The sequence below is a fragment of the Anas platyrhynchos genome, chromosome 11, assembly GCF_047663525.1.
Source record: "Anas platyrhynchos isolate ZD024472 breed Pekin duck chromosome 11, IASCAAS_PekinDuck_T2T, whole genome shotgun sequence".
Lineage (NCBI taxonomy): Eukaryota > Metazoa > Chordata > Aves > Anseriformes > Anatidae > Anas > Anas platyrhynchos.
In genome coordinates, this window is record NC_092597.1 from 17,489,483 (window position 1) to 17,514,119 (window position 24,637).

At 47.0% G+C, this 24,637-nt stretch overlaps 1 protein-coding gene across 7 annotated transcripts in view; it reads left to right on the forward strand.

The window, feature by feature from the left end:
• The window catches only part of NTRK3 (neurotrophic receptor tyrosine kinase 3), a 196,460-nt gene that overhangs the window by 112,879 nt on the left and 58,944 nt on the right, over positions 1-24,637 (forward strand). The window contains exon 13 of one of the 7 annotated variants that reach the window (XM_005017106.6): positions 12,270-14,980. The exons of the other annotated variants lie outside the window; for them this stretch is intronic. Within the exon in view, the coding sequence (XP_005017163.1) occupies positions 12,270-12,388 (119 nt within the window). The 3' untranslated portion in view covers positions 12,389-14,980. Of the gene's footprint in view, positions 1-12,269; positions 14,981-24,637 lie in introns of those variants that run through there. 7 annotated transcript variants of the gene reach the window in all.

Sequence of the window (24,637 nt, forward strand, 5' to 3'; positions counted from 1 at the left end):
GGCATCGCTAGTAGGTCGAGGGAGGTGATTGTCCCGCTCTACTCTGCGCTGGTGCGGCCTCACCTCGAGTACTGTGTGCAGTTCTGGGCACCACAGTATAAAAAGGACATGAAACTGTTGGAGAGTGTCCAGAGGAGGGCTACGAAGATGGTGAAAGGCCTGGAGGGGAAGACGTACGAGGAACGGCTGAGGGCACTGGGCCTGTTCAGCCTGGAGAAGAGGAGGCTGAGGGGAGACCTCATCGCAGTCTACAACTTCCTCGTAAGGGGGTGTCGAGAGGCAGGAGACCTTTTCTCCATTAACACCAGCGACAGGACCCGCGGGAATGGAGTTAAGCTGAGGCAGGGGAAGTTTAGGCTGGACATCAGGAAGGGGTTCTTCACAGAGAGAGTGGTTGCACACTGGAACAGGCTCCCCAGGGAAGTGGTCACTGCACCGAGCCTGACTGAATTTAAGAAGAGATTGGACTGTGCACTTAGTCACATGGTCTGAACTTGGGTAGACCTGTGCGGTGTCAAGAGTTGGACTTGATGATCCTTAAGGGTCCCTTCCAACTCAGGATATTCTATGATTCTATGATTCTATGATCCTATGCGCTATCACAGCTACGCATTCTGTGCTGGTTATGGTGTTGCAATGACCTAATTTGATTGTGGAGGGTCGTGTCCTGTATAATGTTGTCTCGTTTTCTCAGTAGTCAATACAAACTCAATCTTGTTTTCTTTGAAAAGAAAGGAAATGGGGGCAGGAGCTGAGCATCCCCAGCCAAGCTTATACCTGCAGCCCTCCCCTTGTTGCCTGGCTGTGAGACGGCGATGGCACGTGTAGTTCAGCCTGAATGGGACCTGCAGGCTTTTTTTTTTTTTTTTCTTTTTTTTTCTTTTTTTTTTTCCCTGCCAGTACTGAAGGGGAGAAAGGATGGAAGCTCCAGCAGGGAAAGGCCCCCATTTATAGATGCTGGCACCTCTGATATGCCTCAAGGAGTCATTATCCCAGCAGGCTGGACTCTCTCTTGATGGAGCTTATCTCTGGAGGGGAGGGTTAGCTGTGTCTCCCCGTGGGACCCGGGTGAGTGTTTAGCTTTCTCATTTCACCTCCAATTAGCTGCTCGGTCCTTTGTACCTCCGTGTTCCACCTGCACGTGCCGCGCCTGCCTCCAAGACCCTTCACCTCTGTCATTTACAAGTAGCTCAGAGGGGAAAAAGGAGGGTCTGCTCTCAATTTGTGGTTCATTTGCATGCGAAAGAAGCGTGTCATTTCTGAAGTGGTGGCAGCAGCCTGGCTCTCCTGGCCCTGCTGGGCTCCTCCAGGGTGGCTGTGACAGCTCCATCAGGGCTGGGGCTGGGCGAGCAGTGGCAGGGCTTGCTCAGGAACTGGCAGCGTCGCCGTGGTTTTGCAGAGTGCTTTCAGGAGAAGGTGATTTTGCAGCAGCTCATAAAGGAAGTGTCAGTCCAGTGTTTGATCTGTAGGGGAAAAAAAAAAAAAAGAAAAGAAATATCTGCTTTCACAAAATGGAAATTGCAGCAAGTACTTTGCTCTTGGCTTGTGGACCATCTCTGCCAGCTGGGAGTGCTGGTGTGGCAGCTATTTTTTGTGGGTTTTGGACTTTCTTCCTTAGTTCTCAGGATATTCTTCATTTGCATCCCTGCCTCTTCCTGTCCAGTTGGGCATTCACTGGGCTTTCAATTAAAAATAGATTTGTTGTAGTGACAGAGCAAGAGTCAGAGAGGCTTCGGCAGGCAAAACAGACCGTGATTTTGCAGCTTAAGGTAGAAGTAGAGTTGAACACTTGAGTCAACAGTTCTGTGCTCCTGGTGTGCCACCAAGCAGGCTCCCTTGGCTTGGGCCAGGGATTTAATGGTGGGAGGAGGTGAGGCTGCACAGAAGCAGAAGCATGGCAGTGACCTGTTTGGCTGGGGAAGGACTGTGAAACCTGTACTGTGCGTCGAGGGCAGGGAGATGGGAGCAGGCTGGGCACTGGCCACTCACATCATCCTCCTTGGCAGGATACCAGCTTTCCATGGACCAAGCATCTGGCAAAAGTGAATCAATGCCCATGATTTGTTTGCACTTCTGAAATATTTAATCAACGAATCAAACACGAAGTCTCTTTAAGAAGAGACTGGCACGCGGCAGCTGGCTGAGTGTTGCAATCAATGTATCCGCTGCGGAATGCTTCCTGGAGAAATATTACATCCTCTCTCATTTACTTGATGATCTTTAGGGTGAATCAATCAAAAGATGCTGCGCACAAATAGTTCAGCCTGCGATCCTGTGGGTGTCCATTAGAGAGGCATTTGCTCCATGTTAATGGACCCGCTGATTAACAAACAAACCATTGCTTTTTAAATAGTAAGCTGTTACCTGATGGCAATGGTTAGCACGGGTGTTCTGCTGCTCCACCTCTCCTACATGTAACTCACACTCTGTGCCAGCACTGGGAACTGCTGCAACAAAACCCAGGTCTGCACGACCAGGGAAAAAAACATTCCCATCTCCCAGGAGCAGGTATCGGAGGTGGATCTTCTCAGGGGGCTGGAAAGGACTGAGATGTTCCTTGGGCTCAGTGTGGGAATTCATCACTGTGTTGTGTGCTCTGCACTCATCAGCCTCGGTGTGTGCTGACCTATTGGGCTCCAACAACGTCTGAAGGTCTCACTCCGACATCCCCAACGGGTCAGCAGATCCTGAGGGATCAGGCTTGGGTTTTCACCAGGCTGAGGCCATGAAAGTTTTTATTTGTGTCTGTAAAGCCTCCAGCCTGTTGGAGCAATTGTACATTCATTTCTTTTCCTTATGATGTAGACGATTTCCAAGTCTCCACTTTCTCTGGGTGATAAATTTCCCATGCTGTAGTATTAGTTCTTGCTGTTCTGATGTTAGTGTGGCATGAAAACTCAGCACAAGTACTGGCATTTTAAGCATTGGAAGATCAGGATGGTCTCCATTGCTCAGATGTCTTTATCCATTGGAAAGCCATGGCCATTACAGAGAAGCGATCATGCTGCAGGGCTGACCAGCACAAAAGGACACGGGTGGTCACTGCGGCTTGTGCTTAGCCTTGTGCTGGCATTTGCCAGCAGCTGCTCTTCTGCAAAGTGTGTTTGAAACCTCGGTGCTCAGCCAGAGGCAGCAGGGGCATCTGCTCCCCGAGCCTGACGGGCGGTACAAAGGAGCTGTTGGTGGGTCTGGCAGGCCATGCATTGCTTCAGCCCTTCGGTACAGAGGGGACTGGTCCCCTGTGGCTCTTGTTTAGCTCGGTTCCTTTATTGCTAGGAGCCAACTCACCCAGAGCCGTCCTTCCCACAGCTGGTGGGAGTCAAGGCGAGGAGGCAGTTAGTGGATTAGGGCAGCAGAGTGAAAACCATTTGGCGTTTCTATCCTGATTCTTCTGGGTGCCTTTAATTAGCATGATTGCTCAGCACACAATTTTGCCATGTTCTTTAGCTCCCCTGGTTAGAATAATTATTCCCCCAGCTCCTTTTGTTCCGATTCCTGATCGCTTACAAAGTCTCCCGTTAAAAGCCATTAAACCCGTAATGTAAAGTGAGAGTAAATGCTCGGCAGCGCTGTGCTCTCAGCCCCACACGTGCGTGCTCGCGGCTCCGTGTTCCTCCACTCCCTGCCACGTGCTCCACGTACACGCTACCCACGGGCCAGCCCACGCCTCCTGCACACGGCAGCTCCTGCTTCCTTCTGGCACCTTCTGGCAGCTCTGGCTTTGAGGAGGACATGTCCTGCAGGGATGATAGGCAGGACTTCTGCCTTCTGCATGACGGATAGTGGAGAAGAAGAAAGATCTTGGTTTTTAAGTACAGCTGTTTCCCTTTTTCTCAAGCATGCGGTCCTCTAGTGGAAGGAAAATGAGGTTTGGGCAGGTAAATTCCCAGCGTTTTCCGTGTTGCACTGCCTCCCTGTCTGCAGGTCTGAGAGCTCAGCCCCTTCTCTGCCCCTCGTCTGTGCTGAGATGTGATCGGCACGTACCGTGTTACAAGTGGGACAGACACAAAGGCTCACACGGAGTGATACGGTGTGAAATGAGATTGGGCTGCAGTGCTCTAAATGCCTCGGACGTTTAGGTGACTCAATGAGAGAGACTCAGTTTCAGTCCCAAAATGAAACTGGGTCAAAGACTGGTCTGGCAGTCAGGTAGTTTATTAAGCTTGGAGCTGACTGCCAGAGCAAAAAATTCACTGCTAGGCTGCTTGCTGGAAAAATCTTACAAGAAAGAAACCCTGGTCTTTCTCCCTCTGAATGTAAATGTCTCATTTGCAGACGCTGTGTATTTGGGGTTTGGCCTTCATTTGCTGCCCTGCAGTGATGTGCAGGACCTTCCTGCTCTGCACAGCTCCTTGTCTGCTGCAGGGAGGAGTGAGGGTCTACTGGCACAGCAGCCACCAGGAGCTCCCCTGGGTGGGCAGTTTGGGGGCTTCCCACCCACCTCATCTCATTGCTGGCAGCAACAAAAAGGGTCTTTCTGTTTTTTTTCAGACCTTCTCTTGCAAAATATGCTGAGCTCTGTGTGTGTTTTGTGGGAGTGGTGCCTTTTCTCCTCTCCTGCAGAATGAAGTCCACCACAAATATCAGCCACTTTTTCAGTTGGTGCTACCAAAATTATTCCCTAGGAGCAGCACAATCCTAGCACCAGCCTTGTTCCTCTGCTTGATCTGGTGAAAGCTCAGTCCTGGGACTGCCCTGGGCTGCATGTTTGAGAGCTTCCCACGTGTTGGCAGGTACCAAAACCTGGTCTCGAAGGAAACTATGGAGTCAGGATCTCCCCTCTCAAAAGCTTAGTAACACTCTTCTAAGATATTTTGGTGCAATTTGTTTTAAGAACCATCTAGTGGGGCAATTATGAAGGAAAGAAGAATTGTGGTGGTAGCACTCATTTCCAGAACAATCAGCAGAGTAGGAGAGCCAGAGAAACATAGATGAAGGACTACAATATCAGACAACCCTGAATCCAAACAGACGAAAAAATCAACAAAACCTCATTCCTCGAGGCTCCCTGCTGCACTCACAGTGCTTTTTTTGCCCTCAGCTCATCCTCTTCCATTTACAACTCCTCTGTAGCGCTCTGTGCCTCCTTGCCTGCTGAGAGCTCGAGCGCTCCTCAGTTTCCATCCCTGATTTGCAAACTCTATTAAATCTTTCTTTCCCGAAGGAAGCTTCTCCTGACACGTCAGGCTCTTGGGCTTGTACTGCTCCTGGGCTTCCTGGAAGGCAGCTCTGGCCTTTCCAGATGAAGTCAGGTATTGCTGGAGCAGATGGCAGACTAAAGAGACCTGAGCGAGAGAGAATTTATTCTGGCCCTTGATCAGCTCCTCTGCCAGCCTCATCTTCACCGAGGAGCAGGAGAGCATCGTCGGAACCGTCTGGTCCCAGCTGCAGCCTGCAGAGCTCTGTGCTTTTCTACCCACCGTATGCATCTCCTTTGGTGTCTGCGCTCACGTCCTGACCATCTGGCTTTTCCAAGCTCTCCTATCCCCTTCCAGGCACCAGGTCTCTTGGACAGGATGGGACCCAGGAGCTGGGGCTGTTCCCTGTGCAGTGCTCACACCCTGGCATCGATTCCCCTGGGGACCTCGGACACACTTCATTCCCATCCCGTGCCACACTTCTGCCATCTGCGTAATGAATACAACAGCTCCTGTCTCCCAAGGGAACGAGCAAGGCGTAACAAATTAATGTTTATGAAGCTCTCCCCGGCTGAAAAGAAGTTTGTAACGAGGCTGTTGCTGCTCTAACTTAGGGGCTTCCTTTGCGGGTTGGCTCTTTGATGTGGCGATCTGCGGTACCGGTGGATCGGCTGTACAGTAATTGGAATTAATCAGCAATTACGGAGCACGAGCCCGACCAGGTTCTTTCTCGGTGGATGTTCATTGCTGAGCAGAGTAGTTGGTGGTTTCAATAGCTCCGTGTAAAACGCTCAGGGTAACTGCTGCTATCTGAAGCGGCTGGGGAACAGAGGGACGCGAATACCTGTCAGGCAAAGTGGAAATGAGAAGCTCTTGCAAAACGGTGCACAGCTCTTAAATCGGCAGCACTCTGAGGGCCAAAAAGAAAAAAAAAAAAAAAGAATGTATTTGAAAACCAAAGCGATATGAAAATAAGGTATTACGTGTTGGGATGGGATCTTTGATGCTGGGTCCTGTGGGCTTTGTGGAGTTCAGAGGCGGAGGAAGTGCATGACTGTGAGAAATGGGGATTTTAGGGAGATTCTATTGATGCTCACGTTGGTGAGAAGTATAGAGGGGAAGGCTCTGTGATGTACTGGTGCAAGCACAGAGAGGGACAGGGGCAGAATAGCTCGATAGCACCCAGGATGTAAGCTACCACCAAGCTCTCAGGCACTTGGAAACTTTCCTGCAGCTTGCTCTCACAGCTGGCATGGAAACCTCAAGAGTTTTGCCATGCAGGGCTGTGGGTGTCATGATGGATAAAATGAGGCATCCTCTTTGTTCAGAAACCTTCACTGACCCTGTGCAATTTATCTGAGGTGAGAATAACCTCTGTGTGTTATGGTGGAACTTGCTGGGTGCCCAGCCTGTCCCCCTTCCCCGGTCCTCTTATAAATAATTCCACATACTCTGGCTTCAATCTAATGAAAACAAAACCGAGGAGGCCCAACTGATCTGGCTGCTTTCCATCATGCAGTGGGCCTCTGAGTGGCTTTAAATAGCTGCACCTCTGTGCAGTCTAGGGGAAAGCATTGGCTGTGCCTCTGGACAGGGAGCATAGCTTCAGCTCAAATCACAGGGCATCTCAGATGCTGCAGCAGGCTTAAAAATAGCCCTTTTATTTTGCACTTTGTCTTAAATAGACATTTTATTTTTTTCTTCCTTTTTTTATTTATTTTATTTTATATTTTTAAATTTTATACCCTGGTAAGCACTTTGGGGCTTTTCCTAAGGGGAATTGTTGGGGAATCTTGGAGCTCTGCCTTCTGAGCTATCAGGCTACATCATTTAGTATCTTGGAACTCCTCCATCCATGAAGGAGTTCCAGAGAAAACAAACTTGTGATCCCAGCTAATATAGAAATGGCTCACATTAACGGCAGCAACAGCAGAAATGCTACGGATGCTGGAATTCCTCCGACCGAGGGTTTAACGAGTCTTACACAGTCCTACAGAGTTTATTGCACGGAAAGCCATGAGCACTGCCCTTTTCTCAAGGAACATTGTTCAGCTCTTGGGTGTCTGCAGTATTGTCCTATCCCTTCCTGCACTATAGGTAAGCATAAGAGAAACTTGTGTGGAAATAGGATCTTCTGGATCCACTTGCTTCTGCTGTTTCTCTTGTTCTTAGCCCATCTCTTCCCTTTCATGTCCTCAAAAACATACACAGTGCCTTAATCCTCTGCTCGTGATTTTGGGTTGAGGTTGATGAAGGTGCCACAAACCATAGCTAGAGCTCCATCTTGCACATCCCCAAGAGGTCTCCAGTGGTGTGAGATCTCACTGACTGAAGTGGGAGACTCTAAGCTGTGAGGTTAAGCCATGGAAAATGAACAACAATACAAAGTGAGCTGCTCTGGAGGGGGATAAGGACCCTGTTTCTATGAAAATGAACAACCATAAGCACATCTGTAGCTCTGAGGACCTCTCTGTGAACCTTATGAGAGTTGTAGTCTACTTGAAGGTCTGCTTGAGGTCTGCATATTGGTGTGAAATTCATCTGTGGGCTAAAATGTCTTGCGGTTCTTCACTGTGGTCAACAGTGACGAGCTGGTGTGAGAGGAGGGCCAGGCTGTTTGATGGTAGAGGAGATGACGTGCTTGTCTGCAGCTGAGAGCGCTGGGGAAAACCTCGTGGTGTGCCTCTGCTGGGCTGCTGTGACCTGCTTTGTCGTGGGAAGCAAAGCCTCAGGCTGGACTGCTTCTCGCCCTGTTAGATGTTGGGGGAGAGAAAGAGAAAGGATTTTGTATCAGAGCCCTGCAGATGAACCCATCCATGGCAGGAAAACTGGATTGCTGTGTTGCTTTCCCCTTAGGTATAGATATATCGGTCCTGGCTTTCACTAGATGGATGGTTGTTTCGTTCGCTCTGGATGTGGTCCAGGCTTGATGGTTTTCATGCCTCCTCTGATGCTATTCATACTTCATATCTGTGCATAGACAAAGATAATGTACGCTGGTGGTGGAGTCTCCTGTTGCTTTTCCTTTATATCTCAAATTGTGCTGTAACATAGAAGAGACATCAAAGCTCTGTCACCCTGTCTGGATAGCAGTGTTGTATTTGGCCAGCTTGTTGCCCCTAATTTGCTATTTTTAATTAATCCATTCTTGCCAGGCATTGTATGACATTCCGTTACTTTTCTCATCCATTCCCACAGCAATTTATGCTGCTTTTTTTTTCTAAGAGCAGTTTCCACCCATGGATTTCAAAACTGGGCTGCCCCACTCCTGCCGCCGTGGTGGATGGGGCTGCCGTGAGTTGTGCATCGTTTCTGCGTCATTCTCTTGCCTTCTGCACGTCCCATTCCCTGATGCTCTTATCATCTGGCCTGGAGCAATCTCAGGCAAATGTTTGAACAGTTGCAATTTTACTGGAAAGCAAACAGTGATGGTGAGGTGAAATTTTCTCTCTTGTCTCCTTAGTCTTGCTGTAAGTCAGTGCAGGCAGGGTGTTCCTTGCAAGGTGCTGTCCATAGCACCTTGGATTGGGTGTGTGCATGGGGTGGAGTGGCTGAGACTCACCAGTCAGGGTGTTGGGAAACTCAAGACGGCTCTGGAGGACTAAGTGGATGGCCAGGGTTGAAGACAAAAACTGATTGCATGGTTTGGTTGCCTTCAATCTTCTCGTCCTTTCATTGCCACATCCCCCAGCCTGCTTAGAGAAATGCCCCATGTGCTCTTTCCATCTCAAGCTGTTAGAGCTGCACAGCAAATCTGAGCTCATTCCTCCTCCCCTGTTCTCCAACGCTCTCCATACATTTACTCCACTCCCATACCATGACTATTAGGAAAGACAGACAGCATTAAGTTTTAATATAAAATGCGGTCTCCCTAGAACAGGGACAAGCACAAAGTTTAATCTATCAGACCCTTCCCAATTTTGTAGGTGTTTGGAGTGCTTTTGCTTTGAATCTACAGTGGTTTTCTATTTTTTATTTTTGTCAGTTCTTTTTTTTTTTTTCCTTTGGTTGTTTTGTTTGGTGATTTTTTTTTTTTAATTTTTATTTTTTAACCTCCTCACTGTTTTCAGACTTTATATATAGGAGTTTCCCTCCAAATCGGCAACCAATATCAAAGATAATATTTTTTTCCTCCCAGTTTTCAACTGGCACTGACAAATGTGAAACTTCACAAAAAGAATTATTTTTAAGATTTCCCCAACCTTCCAAAAAGGTGAATGCTTTTTTTTTGTTGTTTTTATTTTGGGGAAGGGGGAAAAGGAGCAAAACAAACAAACAAAAAAAGCCCATTCTTTAAGAAATTTCCAAGCTATTTTTTATGATCTAAAAGCTTTAATAGTGGAAAGATTACATTTGTCATTGCAGAATCCAAACTCTGAACCTATTGAGATTCACCCATTCTAACCCCGGACATCTCAGTGAACATCATCCATCTCACATCTGATAGTGAAACGTAGCAAGAGCCTTGTTGGTTTCTGCTCCATACAAGAGAATGGGGGTGAAAGTAGCAGTACAGTATGGGAGATAGCAGTGAGGAAAGAGGAATGATCAGTCAGGCAAGAAGCATGTTTGTTTTTTCAGATACTTTGGGAACTTTAATAAATCAGGAGAGAATGCCAAAATGCTTCATTGTTTTCCCGAGTCATCAGTATGTGCATTCAGCCCCCTAGCTTCAGAAATAGAAGCTGTCCTCCTGCCACATTCCTCATTGTCCCTCACTACTCAGCATGTCGGTTGTAGGATAACCTCTACCCCAGTCCCACCCTGCAAACACCCTGCCCTAACAGAGGTCCCTGCAGCTGGGATTCCAAGCTTAGTGTTGACAACCAAGAGCGAAACCCTTGGCATTCCCAGCCTTAACTCTTGCTGATCTTTCACACGTCCCTTTGCCGAGGCTGTGTGTCCCCAGTGGGTTTTTAGGTCTGTTGCACGTGGTCCAGCAGAAGTGGAATTGCCTTAATTTAGCAGAGCTTAGAAATGCAAAGAAAATAAAGCAGACAGGAGTGCTCCTCTGAGATACTTGATATTGTTGAGTATAGGCTTTCCCAGCTATCCTTTGGCGACCATAAAGTATATTTATATTATGAAAAACAAAACAGGATAAATAGTGACGTTCAGGGATGCCATGTTTATTTGTCTCCCAGTGGCTCTGATAAGAAATGGACTAGTTTACATACACTTTTCAAAGCATCAGCACTTTAAACTCTGCTTTGGCTCTGAGAGTTGAGCTAGGCTCTTTCTCACTACCAGTGATATTTCAGCACTTGGAATTTGCCTATGAATCTTGTTCATGACACATGAACTGAAGCTGAGCCTGTCTTACTCTCCCCTGTGGATTAGTCCATCAGGGCCACTGAGAATAACAGATAGTTTTCCCCAAACAAATATAAGCAGTTCCAAACCAAGCAAACAGCTTTTGTCTGCATCCTCAGGTTCATCAAAAGAGGTATGTGTCAATGAGCTGATGGAACAAGATAGTACAGGAAACAAAGAGAAATGGAAGGGTAATAGAAATAATAAGAAAAAAAAATCTGGTTTAGATTAATTTTCCATTCCTAGGCTAGTGGAAGGTACTTTTCCTATTGCAATCAATTCACAAGGACATCCAGGCTGCTTCGTGCTGCCCTACTAATGCCAGACTGGGGCTGACTTACCTGATGTTTTGAGAATCCTGTGACAATATGAGGAACAAGAACTTTTCCAGATTTTAGAGTAGTCACGTAGCTAAGGAATCCCATTAATTTTCTTGGAAAAGCCCTTTGGGCCCATAAAAAGTTGGGACAGATTAGAGCAATACCGTGGCTGCTGCCATGCGTGCCTTGGGCCTGGCATCTCAATGGATTTGCATTGAGGATTTTGAAAACTGGTGTAAAAACCGGTTATGTTTTACATGCCTGCCCTGAGCCAAGAGCTACCTCACTGCAGCTTTAACAGCTACCTTCAGTGACATCTGCCTGTTCCTGCCATGTCTCATCCCATTCCACTGGGATGGCCTCAGTTATAGAAACACTAATACAAATGGGTGTCTGAAGAAGTAATGTAAAACTGATGAGCTGACACCTGAAGACAAACATGAGTCTTTTCTGCAAGAAACTTACAGGAATTAGCACAAAAATGGGATGAACTTAGCAAAGGAGGATTCCCTCCTGGGGTCCTATCCAGGGTACCACAGCAGGTTTGCTCTCTCCAGCCCAGAGAACTATTCTCTCACAAGTCCTGAATATTTGCATATAACTTCAGGAAATAATGTTCATCTTCAATAGTAAAGAACATCTAATGATTTCTATACTAATATAGACTTTCTATACTAATATATGTTTTCTAAAAACATGCTAGTAGTAGGTTTCCCTGGTCACAATATCCCAACGCAGGAGCATTATGAGGAGATGGTTAATACTGTCCTTGAAAACATTATCTTTGCTCACGAAGTTTGCTGTGGCTGAAGGAAGGTGGATGCATGTGTTCTCTGCTCCACTTATTTTTCCTCTTCATCTGGACAGTATTTTTGGAAAATATTATACCTTCAAATTAGTTCTAAAGATGTGAGGTTGTCCAAGAAGAAGATGCCTCCAGCTTGCCAGGTTTCAGTGTAGATGGGACAGCTGAGGCTAGCTGAGGAAGTCTCATTGGTTATGAGAGTCAGGTCTCCCCAGCCTCATAATAGTACTCTTTTGCTTCAGAAATGTTAAGCCATACTAAATAAATAATTAGAGAAGTGTAAGATATAAGAAAGATCCTCCACTTTCCCCACTCCCTGCATAGACGGATGGGTGGACTAGGTAGGAACTAGGACTTTTCCACCCTTGGTTAGTGGGAACCTCTAGCTGAGTTGTTCCCAGTTGTCCATCCAGACTGCTTGCATGCCCCTTATCCTCAGAGCACTCGTGCCTGCATGCACCAGGTGAAGTGATTGCCTGGTCCTGGTGGAAAGAGAGAGCGAGATAGCCCTGCCCAGAGAAGGCATTTTGGCTTTAATTTAACTGCAGCCGTTTGCTGGTTATTCATTTGGTTCTTTTTTAATAATTACATGTGTGTCGATATCTCTCTCTTTTTTTCTAGTTTTGCTCTTTTTTGTTTTTTCGTTTACTTTATTTTGCTTTTTTCTTTTTTCTGTTTTTTTTCCCCCTTTAGGTTTCAGAGAAATTATGTTGAATCCAATAAGCCTCCCTGGACATTCCAAACCTCTTAACCAAGGCATTTATGTTGAGGATGTCAGTGTTTATTTCAGCAAAGGACGTCATGGCTTTTAAAAACTCCTTAAAAGTCCCTGTTCTGATGTCAAGTTTATAGGCTGTGCCCTCAAAATGGTGGGAAGCAGTAAGCGTGGTCTGTATGGATTGAGGTCTCCTCCTAATAGGACTCCACAGCCCTGCCTGTACACACGTTAAAGCCAACTGAAACTGTGGTTTTCTGTCACCAGATAACAGGGCTGTTCTTTCCTCCAATGGTCGCTGTGTTCGTTAAATATTCCTGCAAGGCACAACAGCAGCAATGAGAGCAAATAAAGAAAATTAAACTCAATTGAAAGGAGTCATCCTAATAACACAGTAAATAATTGTACTTTTGCTTTAAAATAAAACACAAAACAAAACCAACCAAGCCAACCAAACTGACATCTTTAGTCATGTCCTCCTCCCTGCTTGGAGTTTTCCTTGTAAGCTTGTGTCTTCGCAACACCCAGTGAATGCCGCCATCACCTCTTACTGTGGCACCGCGATGGGAGGTCTCCCAGAGCGAGCTGAGGCGGGAGCCTGGAAGAAACTAAAGCAGAACGAAGACTTTTGGTAAGAGAAAAGGCAGCCCCGCTCCCAGTTCTTGCACAGAAAATAATGTTGGAAGGAATAATAACGGAAAGAAAATCTTGCTTCTCTGATGGGAAGAGGATGTGGTTATTTTTGAAGTGCACATATTCTAGGAGGCTTTTTTTTTGTCTGTCTGTCTGTCTGTGTGTTAGAGCAGCTCGTTGGATCTGACTATATCGTTGTCGTGCTCTGGTCTCTCCCTGCTGCTTGAATGATGAGCTTTATCTGAGGAGGTGCCTGGACTTCCCGCATGGATGGAGAATCCATAGCGCAGGAGGGTCCGTGTCCTTGCCAGGACTAGGGCAGTAAGCAAAGTGGAAAAGCATATCAGGCGCACGCAGGTCCCAGTTGCTGGGCCTTTTCCAGCCCCATTTAGCTCTTCCCTGTATTTCCACCTAAGTAGAGATTGATTGTAACCCAGTCACGTTCCCAGAACGATCAGCTCGAGGCAGACCAACAGAAGGGGAGGAAAAATAAGTATTCTGTTGCTTCTTCTGTGGCATAAACAGGAATATCGATCTTGTTCTCTGGCCGATATTTGTATTCTCTCCCCCTCTCCCTTCCCACTTTTGTCTTACTTCATCCAAAGCCTCTCAGATGGAAAAATAAACCCTTTGATCCTGTCCTCAAGAGAAGTCAGCTGCCCTCGTGGCAACTTGCAGGGTTTTCCTTGGACTCTCTGGATGTCACGTGTACGGGAAATACAGATTTGCTCACACATATCAGTGAAAACCTATAAGCAAAGAGGATTTTCTCTAGAGGAAAAACAAAATCCCGAAAGCTTCAGGTTTGGCCAGATCCTTTTCGGAGAGGAGTATTGAACCAGGAGCTTGCTCACCAGCCACTCAGCTGTGCTTGCCTTCTCGGTGGCCTGAGATGACCTTATCACACCAGGGATGTCTGCAAATCACCAGCCCTGAGGGGTCGCTGCCACTGGAAAGAGTCCTGGTCCCTGTCCACCAGAATTGGGCAGAAGCCTCAGAATGGGATGTTCTGCTTCTCCCTGCCTTTACACGTGCCCTACGTGAACCACCCTGGAGATGGCCAGGAGGTTTTTTAATCAGCTTTCTCATAGGGATGTCCCCGGGAATGTTCCATTCTCTTGCTTCTTTTCCTGGTTCGCTCATTCAAAAAGGTAAAGTGCAATAGAAGAGTACGGGAGAAATGGTGGCAGATTGCTTTAAGTTAACGGACGTGCCGTAGGGGGGCACCTGCGTTAGGACGAGGAGGCCTGGTTCGGGTTGGATCACTTCAGAAACCACGACCAAACTCCAGCAGTGTTTCCTGCCCGCATCGGAGCTGGAAATGCGAGAGGTGCACCGCGAGAGAGGAGCCGCGGCCATTCGATACTCACACCTCAATTCTGCGGATTCACGGAGTGAGGAGGAGCTTCGCGAAGCGTGCGAATCACTGGGTGCTTGTCTGAACTGAATTCCCCACCTCCTGGGAGCCGCCCACCCAACCTGGGGATGTCTCGTCCGTCTGAACTGTCTCCTCTCCCTAGCACTGTTCAGGGGACTCTGCTCTCAACTGTGTGTATCAGTCGTAGAGACACATCCGTGGGCCTGAACCAGAAGCCTATACCCAAACACCCTAGCAGAGGAAGGGTTGAATTTTGCAGCTCAGGTCCATCTCTGCTTAGAAGAAATCCTCCAGACCGTACAGTATAATTTAAAGCAGTTCTCCCCACTGTGATCGATGTCTCAATTTGTTTAACACCAGTTACAGTCTCTGGTTCCTTACTGCTGAAAACGAAAGCCAGTCATGGCCGTTTCTGATCGGTGGCTTTAAGTAGCAAGTCTAAGGATGTTTTTTTTTCTTTTTCTTTTTTCTTTTTTTTTTTTTTAATTTTATTTTATTTTTAATTATTGTAAATCATTACCTCATTTTCTGTCAATGAGACTCCTCCATCTTTGAGCATTCTTATCTTGCCATAACTATCATCCTGTGCTAATGGGAAATGGGACAGTCCCTTTTCACAGAGACTATAGGGGTGTTCAATGTCTAGTTTCTTAATAAACACTTTATTTTCTAACGAAACAGCTGCATCAGGTCTCTTCTTTGAAGACAAAATAAATAAACATTCACAATGACACGTCCTATAGTCCACTTCTTCATGAGATGATCCACGTGTGGGAAGGCTGGTTTGTTTGTACCTTCGGGAGGGTGCAGAGGGTGGGATTTACGGCTGTGATGTGAACATTGCTCAGGTGTGGCTCTTGCTCCTGTATCTCTGCTGCTGACCTCAGTTGATAACCTGTTGGGTTTTGTAGCTCAAAATGGTCAAGGTAGTTCTGCTGGGAGATGGTGGTAGGGTTTTTCAAGGCAAGTTTCGGCACTCAGTGGAAGGAGTTTTATTAGGAGCCTTATCTCTCAGGGATCTTGACACTAAAAGGTTGATGTGGCTGCAGTGCTCATTTCAGGACATGCTGTTGCTGCTTGGCTATGCAAGTTGCCCTCTTGTTTGCGTGTTGGACTGTTGTCCCTTTATTAGGGACAATTATCCTATTAAACTAACATGGATGTGTGTGATGTAGAGACAGTGGGGTGCCAGGTGAATGGCAGGCTTTGGTTTCTCCTTGGCTTTCACATAAGGATGGTTGGGTGCTCCAGGAGTAGGGAGGAGCTGCTTTGCAGTGTGCAGGGCTTGGCTCGAGGATGTGTCTTAGAGGCTGTGGCTCGTGTCTGTATTGTCACTGGGAGAAGTCATTTCTGTGACTTAAAGCTTCTGTGCCAACCTGCAGGTGACGGTGAGCATAAGGCTGGGGACTTGTTTGAGTTGATGTTGGTGGATGGTGCTGGAACCGTCATGGAAAGTTGGTGAGAATTTTGATGAGCAGGACAAAAACATGTTCCAGCATCTTTCTGTTGCTGTAACTTCCTGGCATGAATTTCAAGCAAACATCTCAAAATGACACTGAGTACATTTCTGCTTGTTTTTCCCTTCGGATAAGAATGTCTCTAGAAGCGATGGGGTGTTGTTGTTCACAGGATGGATGATGGCTGAGATCTTTACCTTTTTAGGGATTTATGCAATGCCTGGGATGAATGTTTGTCTCCTGATGTGTATACAACCTTATACGTATGCTGGCCAGCTGAGATGTGTTGGATTTTGTTTTTGTTTCCCTCTCCTTTTTCAGCTATGGGAAGCAAACATGGGTGTTGGAAGCTCTGCTTTGTCTTCCCCACCACTCCAGGGTCTATTATCAGGTTTCACAGCCCAGCAACACTGTGAACAAAGGCTTGAGTAACCAATTACATAGGCTGCTGGTATTTTAGGACAACTGATTCCTTGGGTATGGGTTCCCCTGAAGCTTATGATGCTCAGTTCCCAAGGAGCTAGCGTAACTATGCTCCGGGGCTCTGATATGTGTTGTGGAGGGGTTGGGCACTTGTTTCACCTTGTGCTTGCTTCTTGGTCATCTCTGTTGCCTGAGGTACTTGTATGAAGGCTCCACGCTCTTCAGAAGAGCCAGACCATGAGCTGATATTGCTGTTCTGCTCTTCCATTCCAAACTTGTCTCAGATGGCTCCTGGGTTATCAGCTTGTTACTGAAGGAGTCGGGGTACTGGTTTGGTAGGGTGCAGGCAGTGGTACATATCAGCTCCTTCCAAAAGTCTTCTCGGGTCTTGTACAGTGTGACCCCTGCATGGGATGAGCAGAGAAGTGATGTTTTGTTTCCTTGTGTTTTGAATCTGGAAAGATGGAGTCATTTTTAGCTCCATGCCTGGAGTGAGTGTGATGGGCATGGTACAGTTCTGGCACAATACCTCTCTGCAAAAATGAAGCACTGTGTGGCTTGGCAGGACCTTGGGCTTGGACTTGATGCAGTTAAGTGTTTGATACTTGTGATACTGAAAGTCATGATAAGGGTTTGTTGGCCCTGCTGAGTGCCGTGAGTCTCCACAGCTGCTTATCCAAGTTGCACAGGATGAGTCTCGATGCTCTTTACTGCTCTTCTGGTTATTTAGATGTGCTTTTAAAGAGTCAGCCCTTCTTTCCCCAAAGGCTGGAGCTTCTTTTGAAGGGGGTAGTCTTCCCACCACCAGGTCTTTGACTTTCCCAGCATGTGTCTGTGCCGTGCTGTTAGGGGAGGACACCAGGGCAGAAGTCCTGGGAGCTGTGGACAGTTGGAGGAAGGTGCTTCTGCCGTGTCAGCAAATTGCAGTAGTGCATCACCACTCTGCTCCAATTTGTACCCAGAGCGAGCTGCAGATCCTCAGGGTTAAGCCTGGGCATTAGCAGAGGATAAAGAGGCCTAGACACAGAAGTAGAGCTCAAAAACGCAGGTTTGGGTGAGCAGTGGGAAGAGAGCATGCAAGAAATCAATGCTGGGTGACTTCATTTTTGTTTAATATTTTGAAGTGCTTCTGGTAGGATTTATGCAACGAGCTGAAGAGTCCTCGTTAACTGTGTATGTCCCAGTGTCTCTAGGCCCAGATCATTTAGCAGAGAAGTTTAAGAAGCTGTGGGAAAATGCATACATCCACTCTGAATGGGAAAGACTGTGATGGGAGACCAGCATGCACACAGCTGGAAAAGGTGCTTTATCTGGCAAAGCGATGTATCTCCCTCTGCTGTTACGGTTCATTTTGCTTTGCCTTTGTTTTCTGTGGTTTCCCTGATGTCTTCCCACACTCTCCTCCTGACAGGCAGGCTCCTTAGTGGAGCCAACATGCAGCCTGGTGTGCCAGGCTCTGCATCAAGGCATCAGTTGCCAGCCCCACACCTCCAGTGGCTTGTTGTGCTGCAGTCCTGCACTGGAGGCTGCAGGACTTCTACACCATGGGGGATCACACCGATTTAGCCCTACTGACCAGCTTTATCTTGACCCAGCAACAAACAACATAGGAAACCCAACTGTAAAAATAAGGTCATTTGCCCAGTGGGACTTCCTTTGTGTTTCTTCTAATGGTACAATTTCTCAAAAGCAGCACCAAACAGGTGAGAAATGCATTTTGCTTTCTTTGGTGTTCCCTTACACCCAAGCCCTTGTAAGCTGACATGTGGGGAAGACACGTGCTGGGCAGAGGGGTGCAAATACGGTGCCTCTCTGCTGCTGCTGGAAACTCAGTTTGGTTGCTTCGGCTCCTGAAGTCACCCTTCTGTTCTGAATTTTACCTCCTTGGATATGTCACAGCAGTTTTGGGGGTTGTTTGTCCATCTTCCTTGTTGGGATTTGGTAATTGGCTTCCAGAGAATTGGTAAGTGCCTGCTCCTATTGAAATCTGTACAGAAATGCAAAACGGTGTTAAGTGGGTTTTTGCAGACTGGGGTTCTGAGTTGGAGTTCTGTCTTCGAGTTTGTCAAGTTAAGAGTTAAGAAAATCCTAAGTCACGCTCCCAGCCTTGGTAAATAAGTGCAAGATGATTCCTTAGCTAAGAAAAGATGATGGTCTCTCCAGCAGTGAAGCAAAGTGCAAGTACAAGACAATTATATTTGAACTTTGATAATAATTTTGAACTTGTGAGTGTAACTGTTGACTAATCAGCAGGAATAAGTTCTGGTTGTTCTATACAAAGCAGAAGGATTTGTTCCAGGCACTGGTTAAATGATTTGCTCTGCTTTTAGTGAGTCATTTGTGACCTATGCCCAATTCCTGCAGATGAGTTGACTTCTTGTAAGGATTTGCTTATGATTTCAGATTATTTAGCCGTTTTCCTCCATGGGCTTGCTTCATATATTCATGTTGTGAGACTGGCTGAATGGTGCTGCTTTTGCTCTCAGGTTGGGTGAATGAATCTTTCAGACAGGCAGCCAGGAATGTTAATGTGCAGAGCTGCTCTTCAGTACTATGGTATTTGGGGTTGTCCTTGCCCCCATATTTCCATTTGATACCTTGGGAGTGGTACCACCCTATCAGATCTGTCTGCTGGCAAGAGAAACTATTGCTACCTATGCCATCCAGGGTAGTTAGGAGCTTGTTTTCAGACAAAGTAGCCTTCACGGCTCCAGCCTGATTTTTGGGAGCAGCCTGTGCCTGATCTGTGTATAGGTCTCCACCCGCTAATGGCAGAACAGCCACTGCTGGAGGTCAGCCTCTTTCATGAGAAGTCCGAAAGAGCCAGACTGGAGTCACATTAGGCTCAGAAAACTGCCAGGAAGTCTGAACAAGCTAATCATGGCCAGGTCATCATTATCTTAAGTGAGTCAGAGATGTGTCCAGGCTGTTTATTAAGATAATTGGGGTCAGGGGGAGGGAGGGATACGTGCAGTCTGTGGCCCAGACTGAGGAGGCAAGGGAGAGTATTGCAACATCTTATACAAGAGAGAAGCAGCTCATAGTCTTGCAAGCTCTGCATGTGTCCAGGGATTTGGTTCCGCAGGGATTCAGCCCCTGGTGACAATAATGGAGATGTAAAGTGGCATCGTGATAATGCAGTGTGCACATTTCACACGCCACCATTGTGAGCTCATCTTGCCAGGCCAAACAGTTGATCTTCTCAAGAGGACTTAGTGCCTGGTAATTGAGAGAAGTTATGGATCAATACCGAATTTTGGTTTTGCTGCATCAGTTCCCAGTGATATGTGGGGACCATAGGAGCAGCTGTGCACAGTCACTGCTTGCATGGTAGTGCCTGGTTTGGTCCCCCATGGACTGGTAAATGTTGCTGCGGGTTTGCTTTGTGTTCCCTGAGACACATTTGTTCGTTGACTGGTGCCAGAGGGGGGTTACAAATTTAGGAGTGCTTAAGTCATATGCTCAGTACTGCTACAACAACGCGAGATACACAGTCCCCAAAGCCATCACATCTCACAGTGCACAGATGTTGCGTGAAAAAGGACTCGCTTAAAGACAGGTAAGTGTCATTTTTTTCTCCTTCCAGGGAGCTATTGTGTGCAATACACTGAATTCAGCCTTCTAGAAGGAATTATTTTGATGGAACTGGTCTAAATGCATAAAGGATAACTGCATGAGACAGTACCTGAGAAAGCATCAGTCCCTGCTCACGGACTAGTTGGGGTTCTTCTGGCTGAAAATGCTACAGATCTGGCACTGGGTAAGAGCCGGAAACCAGAAAAGAAAAGTTCAGTTTAATCCTGTTAACCAGAGGGGACTCCTGCGAGTTGGTCCTGGAAGTAAAGAAGACTCCCAAGCATTGAAGATACTGAGATATTGTTGGGTCAAAAGGATGAGGACTGGCAATGTCCCTTCTAAGCTATAAATTAGCTAAGACTCCAAAAAGCAAGGAAAAGTAGTACTGAAGAGCTGTAGATGCAGCACAAATTCAGCCTGGCTCTTTGATCCTGAAACAACCACTGAAAACAGGCTACCTTGGTGATTCTTCAAGGGGATGGTTCAGGCTTTCATGGTTGGACCAGATGATCTTGGAGATCTTTCCTAATCTTAATGATTTTATGTCTGTGCCTTTAGCTTTTGGTACCTTGAAGCTCAGGTTTGCCTGCTGTCAGCACAGGGAGGGAGGCATCCCATAGCTTGCTGGATACAATCTGTGGGACCCCCCAAAGGCAGCACGGGCACTGTGAGAGCAGGGTGGGCATTGTATGGTTATGATGGATGCGGAGTAAGAACAGACACTCATGGGCTTGGGGCTTTCACCAGGCCCTCCCCAGGCCCATGCTTAGGTTACCCAACAAGGAGTCAGAGGAAGACCATGACTTTGGTGGGAAAGGAGGCTACCTTGGCATGACATTGGTGCAGTTCTTTGAAGTAACATTCATGTTTGGAGAACTAAGTCAATGCTCACTGCTTGTGGTGTGGGATATATGCGTGTCTATGTTTATATGCACAGTAGGAATTAAATATTGTCGGCAGAAGTGTTGTGTTGGGTTTCCAAGAGAAGAGACACCATCGGTAAATGTCATCATCTGATCAGAGAGCTAGAAGTCAGGATGGTGAAGCCCTCAGTCTATTAGCCTGTGACATGGAGGTAAGTTTTCACTAGAGCTTCCCTGTCTGTAATCCCGCATAAATCATTTAAATCCCTTGCAGTGCATGGGTAGTATTTGTATGCTCTGGCTGCTGGGGATGGATGAGGAGATTCTGTCCCTGGGCTGGTCCTGGGCATGAGTCAAGAAAGCAGTTCTCGAAACCCTCATCAGCAAGCATGTTCTTGTGCCTTAGAGACCAAGCTGGGGACTCCTGCAGAATTCAGCTTCAAGCTCAGAACAGCTTCTGGGTCCAGAAAGAGATGGGGAGCTATGGCGGTCCTCTACCAAGGGACATCCCAGCCCAGGTGCTGGCACTGCACACACTGCTCTTTGCTCCCTCACAACTCTCTGAATAAGGACTCTTTGTTCTAGGAGGTATGGATTATATATATTTTAAGGCCCCATGAATCATTCATATCCCAAAGATGAATCCCAGCATCAGAGCTGAGGAAAGGCTGAAGGTGTGAGGCAAGGAACCTTCCATTATTTATTGTATTAAATCTTGACCTGCTAGCACCTTCTCTTCATGAGCCTGCTTTTGCTTTGGGAAACACTCCCTCCTTCTAAAGATAATGTAATCCGAAATACTCTTCTACTTTCAGTAGATAATTGTAGCAGGAAACTAGTCAGCTACTTCCCTTGTTGTGCTGCTTGATGCTTGGTCTTTAAAGAAGTAAAGAGTGTGTCCTAGGGAGTGCGTGAGAGCACAGTGGGGAGGCCAGGGACAACGTGGACACATGGGGTTTGATGGAGAACGAAGAGCCCTAGGTGTGCTTTGGGGTCAGGGAAGGTGGAAGGATTAGCACTGAAGCTGGCAAACAGTCACAGGGGAAAATGCAATTGAGTGGTTTGGAAGGAGGCTGGCTGCTTTCTGACTGAGGCAGGCTCTTCCAGGTTTGGTGTGGCACAAGGCAGATGTGAATAAGAGCTCCTGCTAATTTCTGGTCACTATGGGTCATCCTCGTTCCTGGCAGTCAAAAGTCCATAGCACAGAAAGCATCAGTGCTTTCATGGAGGGAAGCTGATGCCAATGAGTGAATCCAGGGTTGCTGCATGATACTGCTTTGTAGTGCCCTGACCTTTTAGAAAAAAAAAAAAAAAAAAGAAATATTGAAGATAACCAGTGTGTCTCCACAGTACCAGTATCATGGTTAAAAAAAGATGAAAACTGTGGTGGAAGAGGGACTGGTTGGTAGGTTTGTGTATTTGCTTTCTGTTTGAAGCTGTACTCTAAGAAAAGGGCTGGAAGTTGAGCTTTCATTTTACAAAATCTTTTTCTTCCTTATCTCAGTTTTATTGCAGTAAAAATTCAGGTCCTGTCTTTCCTGATTAAATAGCAAAATGTACCACAACAGCAAGAAACTCTTGTATTGCTTTGTTACTGCCTATTTAATTACTGTGACCAATTCATTGGTAAGAGTAATACTGTTATTGCTAAAGGCTGCAGACATCTTCCCTTTCCATCGTTATATGGCCCCAGGGCTTGTAAGACACAGCTTTGGCAGCAAGGTGAGATAAAGAGAACTTCATTTATTTGCTGCCCTTCATTTGTGCCAGCACAAGAGCTTATGAGGCCACAGCCTAACCCAGGTCTCTAGCATGATCCAAGTTAAAAATAACCCGATTTCCATCCCTGCCCTTTCCAAGGTTATTTTTACCCAGATTTCAGAGCGCTGTTTTGCCAAACAGCAGCGACAGCACGAGGCAGGGGGGTGCAGATGTGGGGATGGGAGGAGATCGAGAGCCCAAGAAAGTTTCACCAGCAGAGCTGGCAGCTTGCAGCAAGTGCCGTGACACCCAGGGAGGCTGCTGCAAAAACTGGGAGAGAAATGATCTGGAAACCTGTGCTCTTTCTAAAGATTTTATTTTTTAATAGAGAAACCTTTTGGGCCCTTTTCAATTCATAATACAGAGCAGGTTGAAAAGAAGGAGAGGGCAAATGAAGACAGCGAGGCTTGCAAACTTCCTTTAAAGTTGGAAGGTCACCTTTAAAAATGGATGAATGCAGCATTTGGAGGGAGCTTGGAGGCAGCAGGCCTGGGGTTCAGCACTAGAATGAGAGGCAGAACAAAGAAGAATGAAAAGAAGAATCCAGTTGGGATCTAGGACTAGCCGCAGAGCTGGGAGGGCCCGGGGTGGACTTGCAGGGAGCTGGATTTAAGGGCACTTCTCTGCCCTGCTTCTCAGCTGCTGCTGGGCATGGGGGGAGCAGGGGGAAGCAGAGACAGGGCTGCCCTAGAGCCAGCTGGGCTGCGGGGGCATGGGTGGGTGGTGGTGTGCTGGTATGTGCTGGAATTTGGCATAAAACAAAGGCATTGCCTGCCCGTTCTGCATTCGGGGATGCTAAGTAACACTGAGAGGTCTCATCCGCTCTGCTTGCATTCATTCTGAGTTTTCCCTTTTCCTTGAACCCCTGAGGGAGTGAGGAAAGGGTGTTCACAGCATGGGTCCTGGTAATGGTGGCTGGACAGAAAATGCTGTGTATAATTTCTTGTGTCTTGCTACTTTGGGACATTTTGTGAGCTTGTGGCAGTTGGGGTAGCACCACTGTGTTTTATGGCGTCCCCAAATCCCACCCAAATCCACGTGCTGGAGACTAACATGCTGCTAAATACTCAGTCACTGGGTTGAGAAACAGATGTACTTCCCCAGAATATTCAGAAGATGAGACATCACAAGGAAAGAGGTCCGAGGCTTGGCAAGGTAAAAGCCCCTGTGTGTCCTGCACACTGCCTCCTGCCCCATGTTCCCAATCCTGCCTTTTCCTCTTTCCCTTGCAATCCACCAACACAGCCTGGGAGCAGCCTGATCATGGAGCAAGCACGTGGCAGGTCTTCCCTCTTCTCAGACGTGTCTTCAGGGAGCTTGTTATGGCCCAACAGCTTCCACGTTTGGAAAGGAAAGGGCCTGGGTAAGCACAAGGAAATATATTTCCCCTCAGTTCCTTCTACTCGATGCTGAGGGCTAAGATATTTTTTCTCGTGTGAAATTGGTGTGCAGTGATGTGCAGGGTGACTGCTCTGAGTAGACAGTCTGCAAAAGAGAGAAGAGTCCTTTGAAATTACCTTTAGTCTGTAAAGTGTTGGTGGCTGCTGAGAAATGTTGTGTGCACGGTTTAACAGTCCTGCTGTGTTGTTCCCTTCCTCTGTATTTGTCCTATTGAAGGTGTTTAGAGCACTTTTGTGATAAAAAAAAAATAATCAAAAAGACTTGTTCTGGCTGAGGCTATATTTTGGTAGTCGTTTTCAGAAAGGGAAACTGAGGCACGGTGTGTCCCCAGGCTGGTGCAGTTCTCGTAGGAGCACGTGGCCAGGCAGGGAACAGGACCCAGGACAGGCATGGGGACCATGACCAGAGAACGATGTGACCCAGGCACTGGTCTCAGCTGCGTCTGCCCTGGGGAGAAGCTCTCTGACAGGGAACGAAATGATATTTCTTACGGGTTCATCTCAGAACTGAACTTGTTTCTTATTTAAGCACTTCATGCCTCGTTTTTCCACTGAGCCAAGGCACGGGGGCATCAGACATGCTATCTATTGCTTATTAAGTGGTTTAACAAGCCCAGTTAATTGCAGTGTACTCAAGGATTTTCTAGCTTGGGAAGGCAGCCCCTGTTTGTTTGTGTCGGTGTTTTAACGCATTAATACACCGATTAAACCCCCGTGTGCGTGGGTGCTCACGCAGTGTAACATAGAGGAAGGCATGTGGGTGTCTTTCACTTCAGCTGGGGCTTCTCAGGCTGCTTCAGCTCCGGCTCTGCAGGGATGTTTGTGGTTTTATGCTCAACCTTGTTTCCTAAGAGG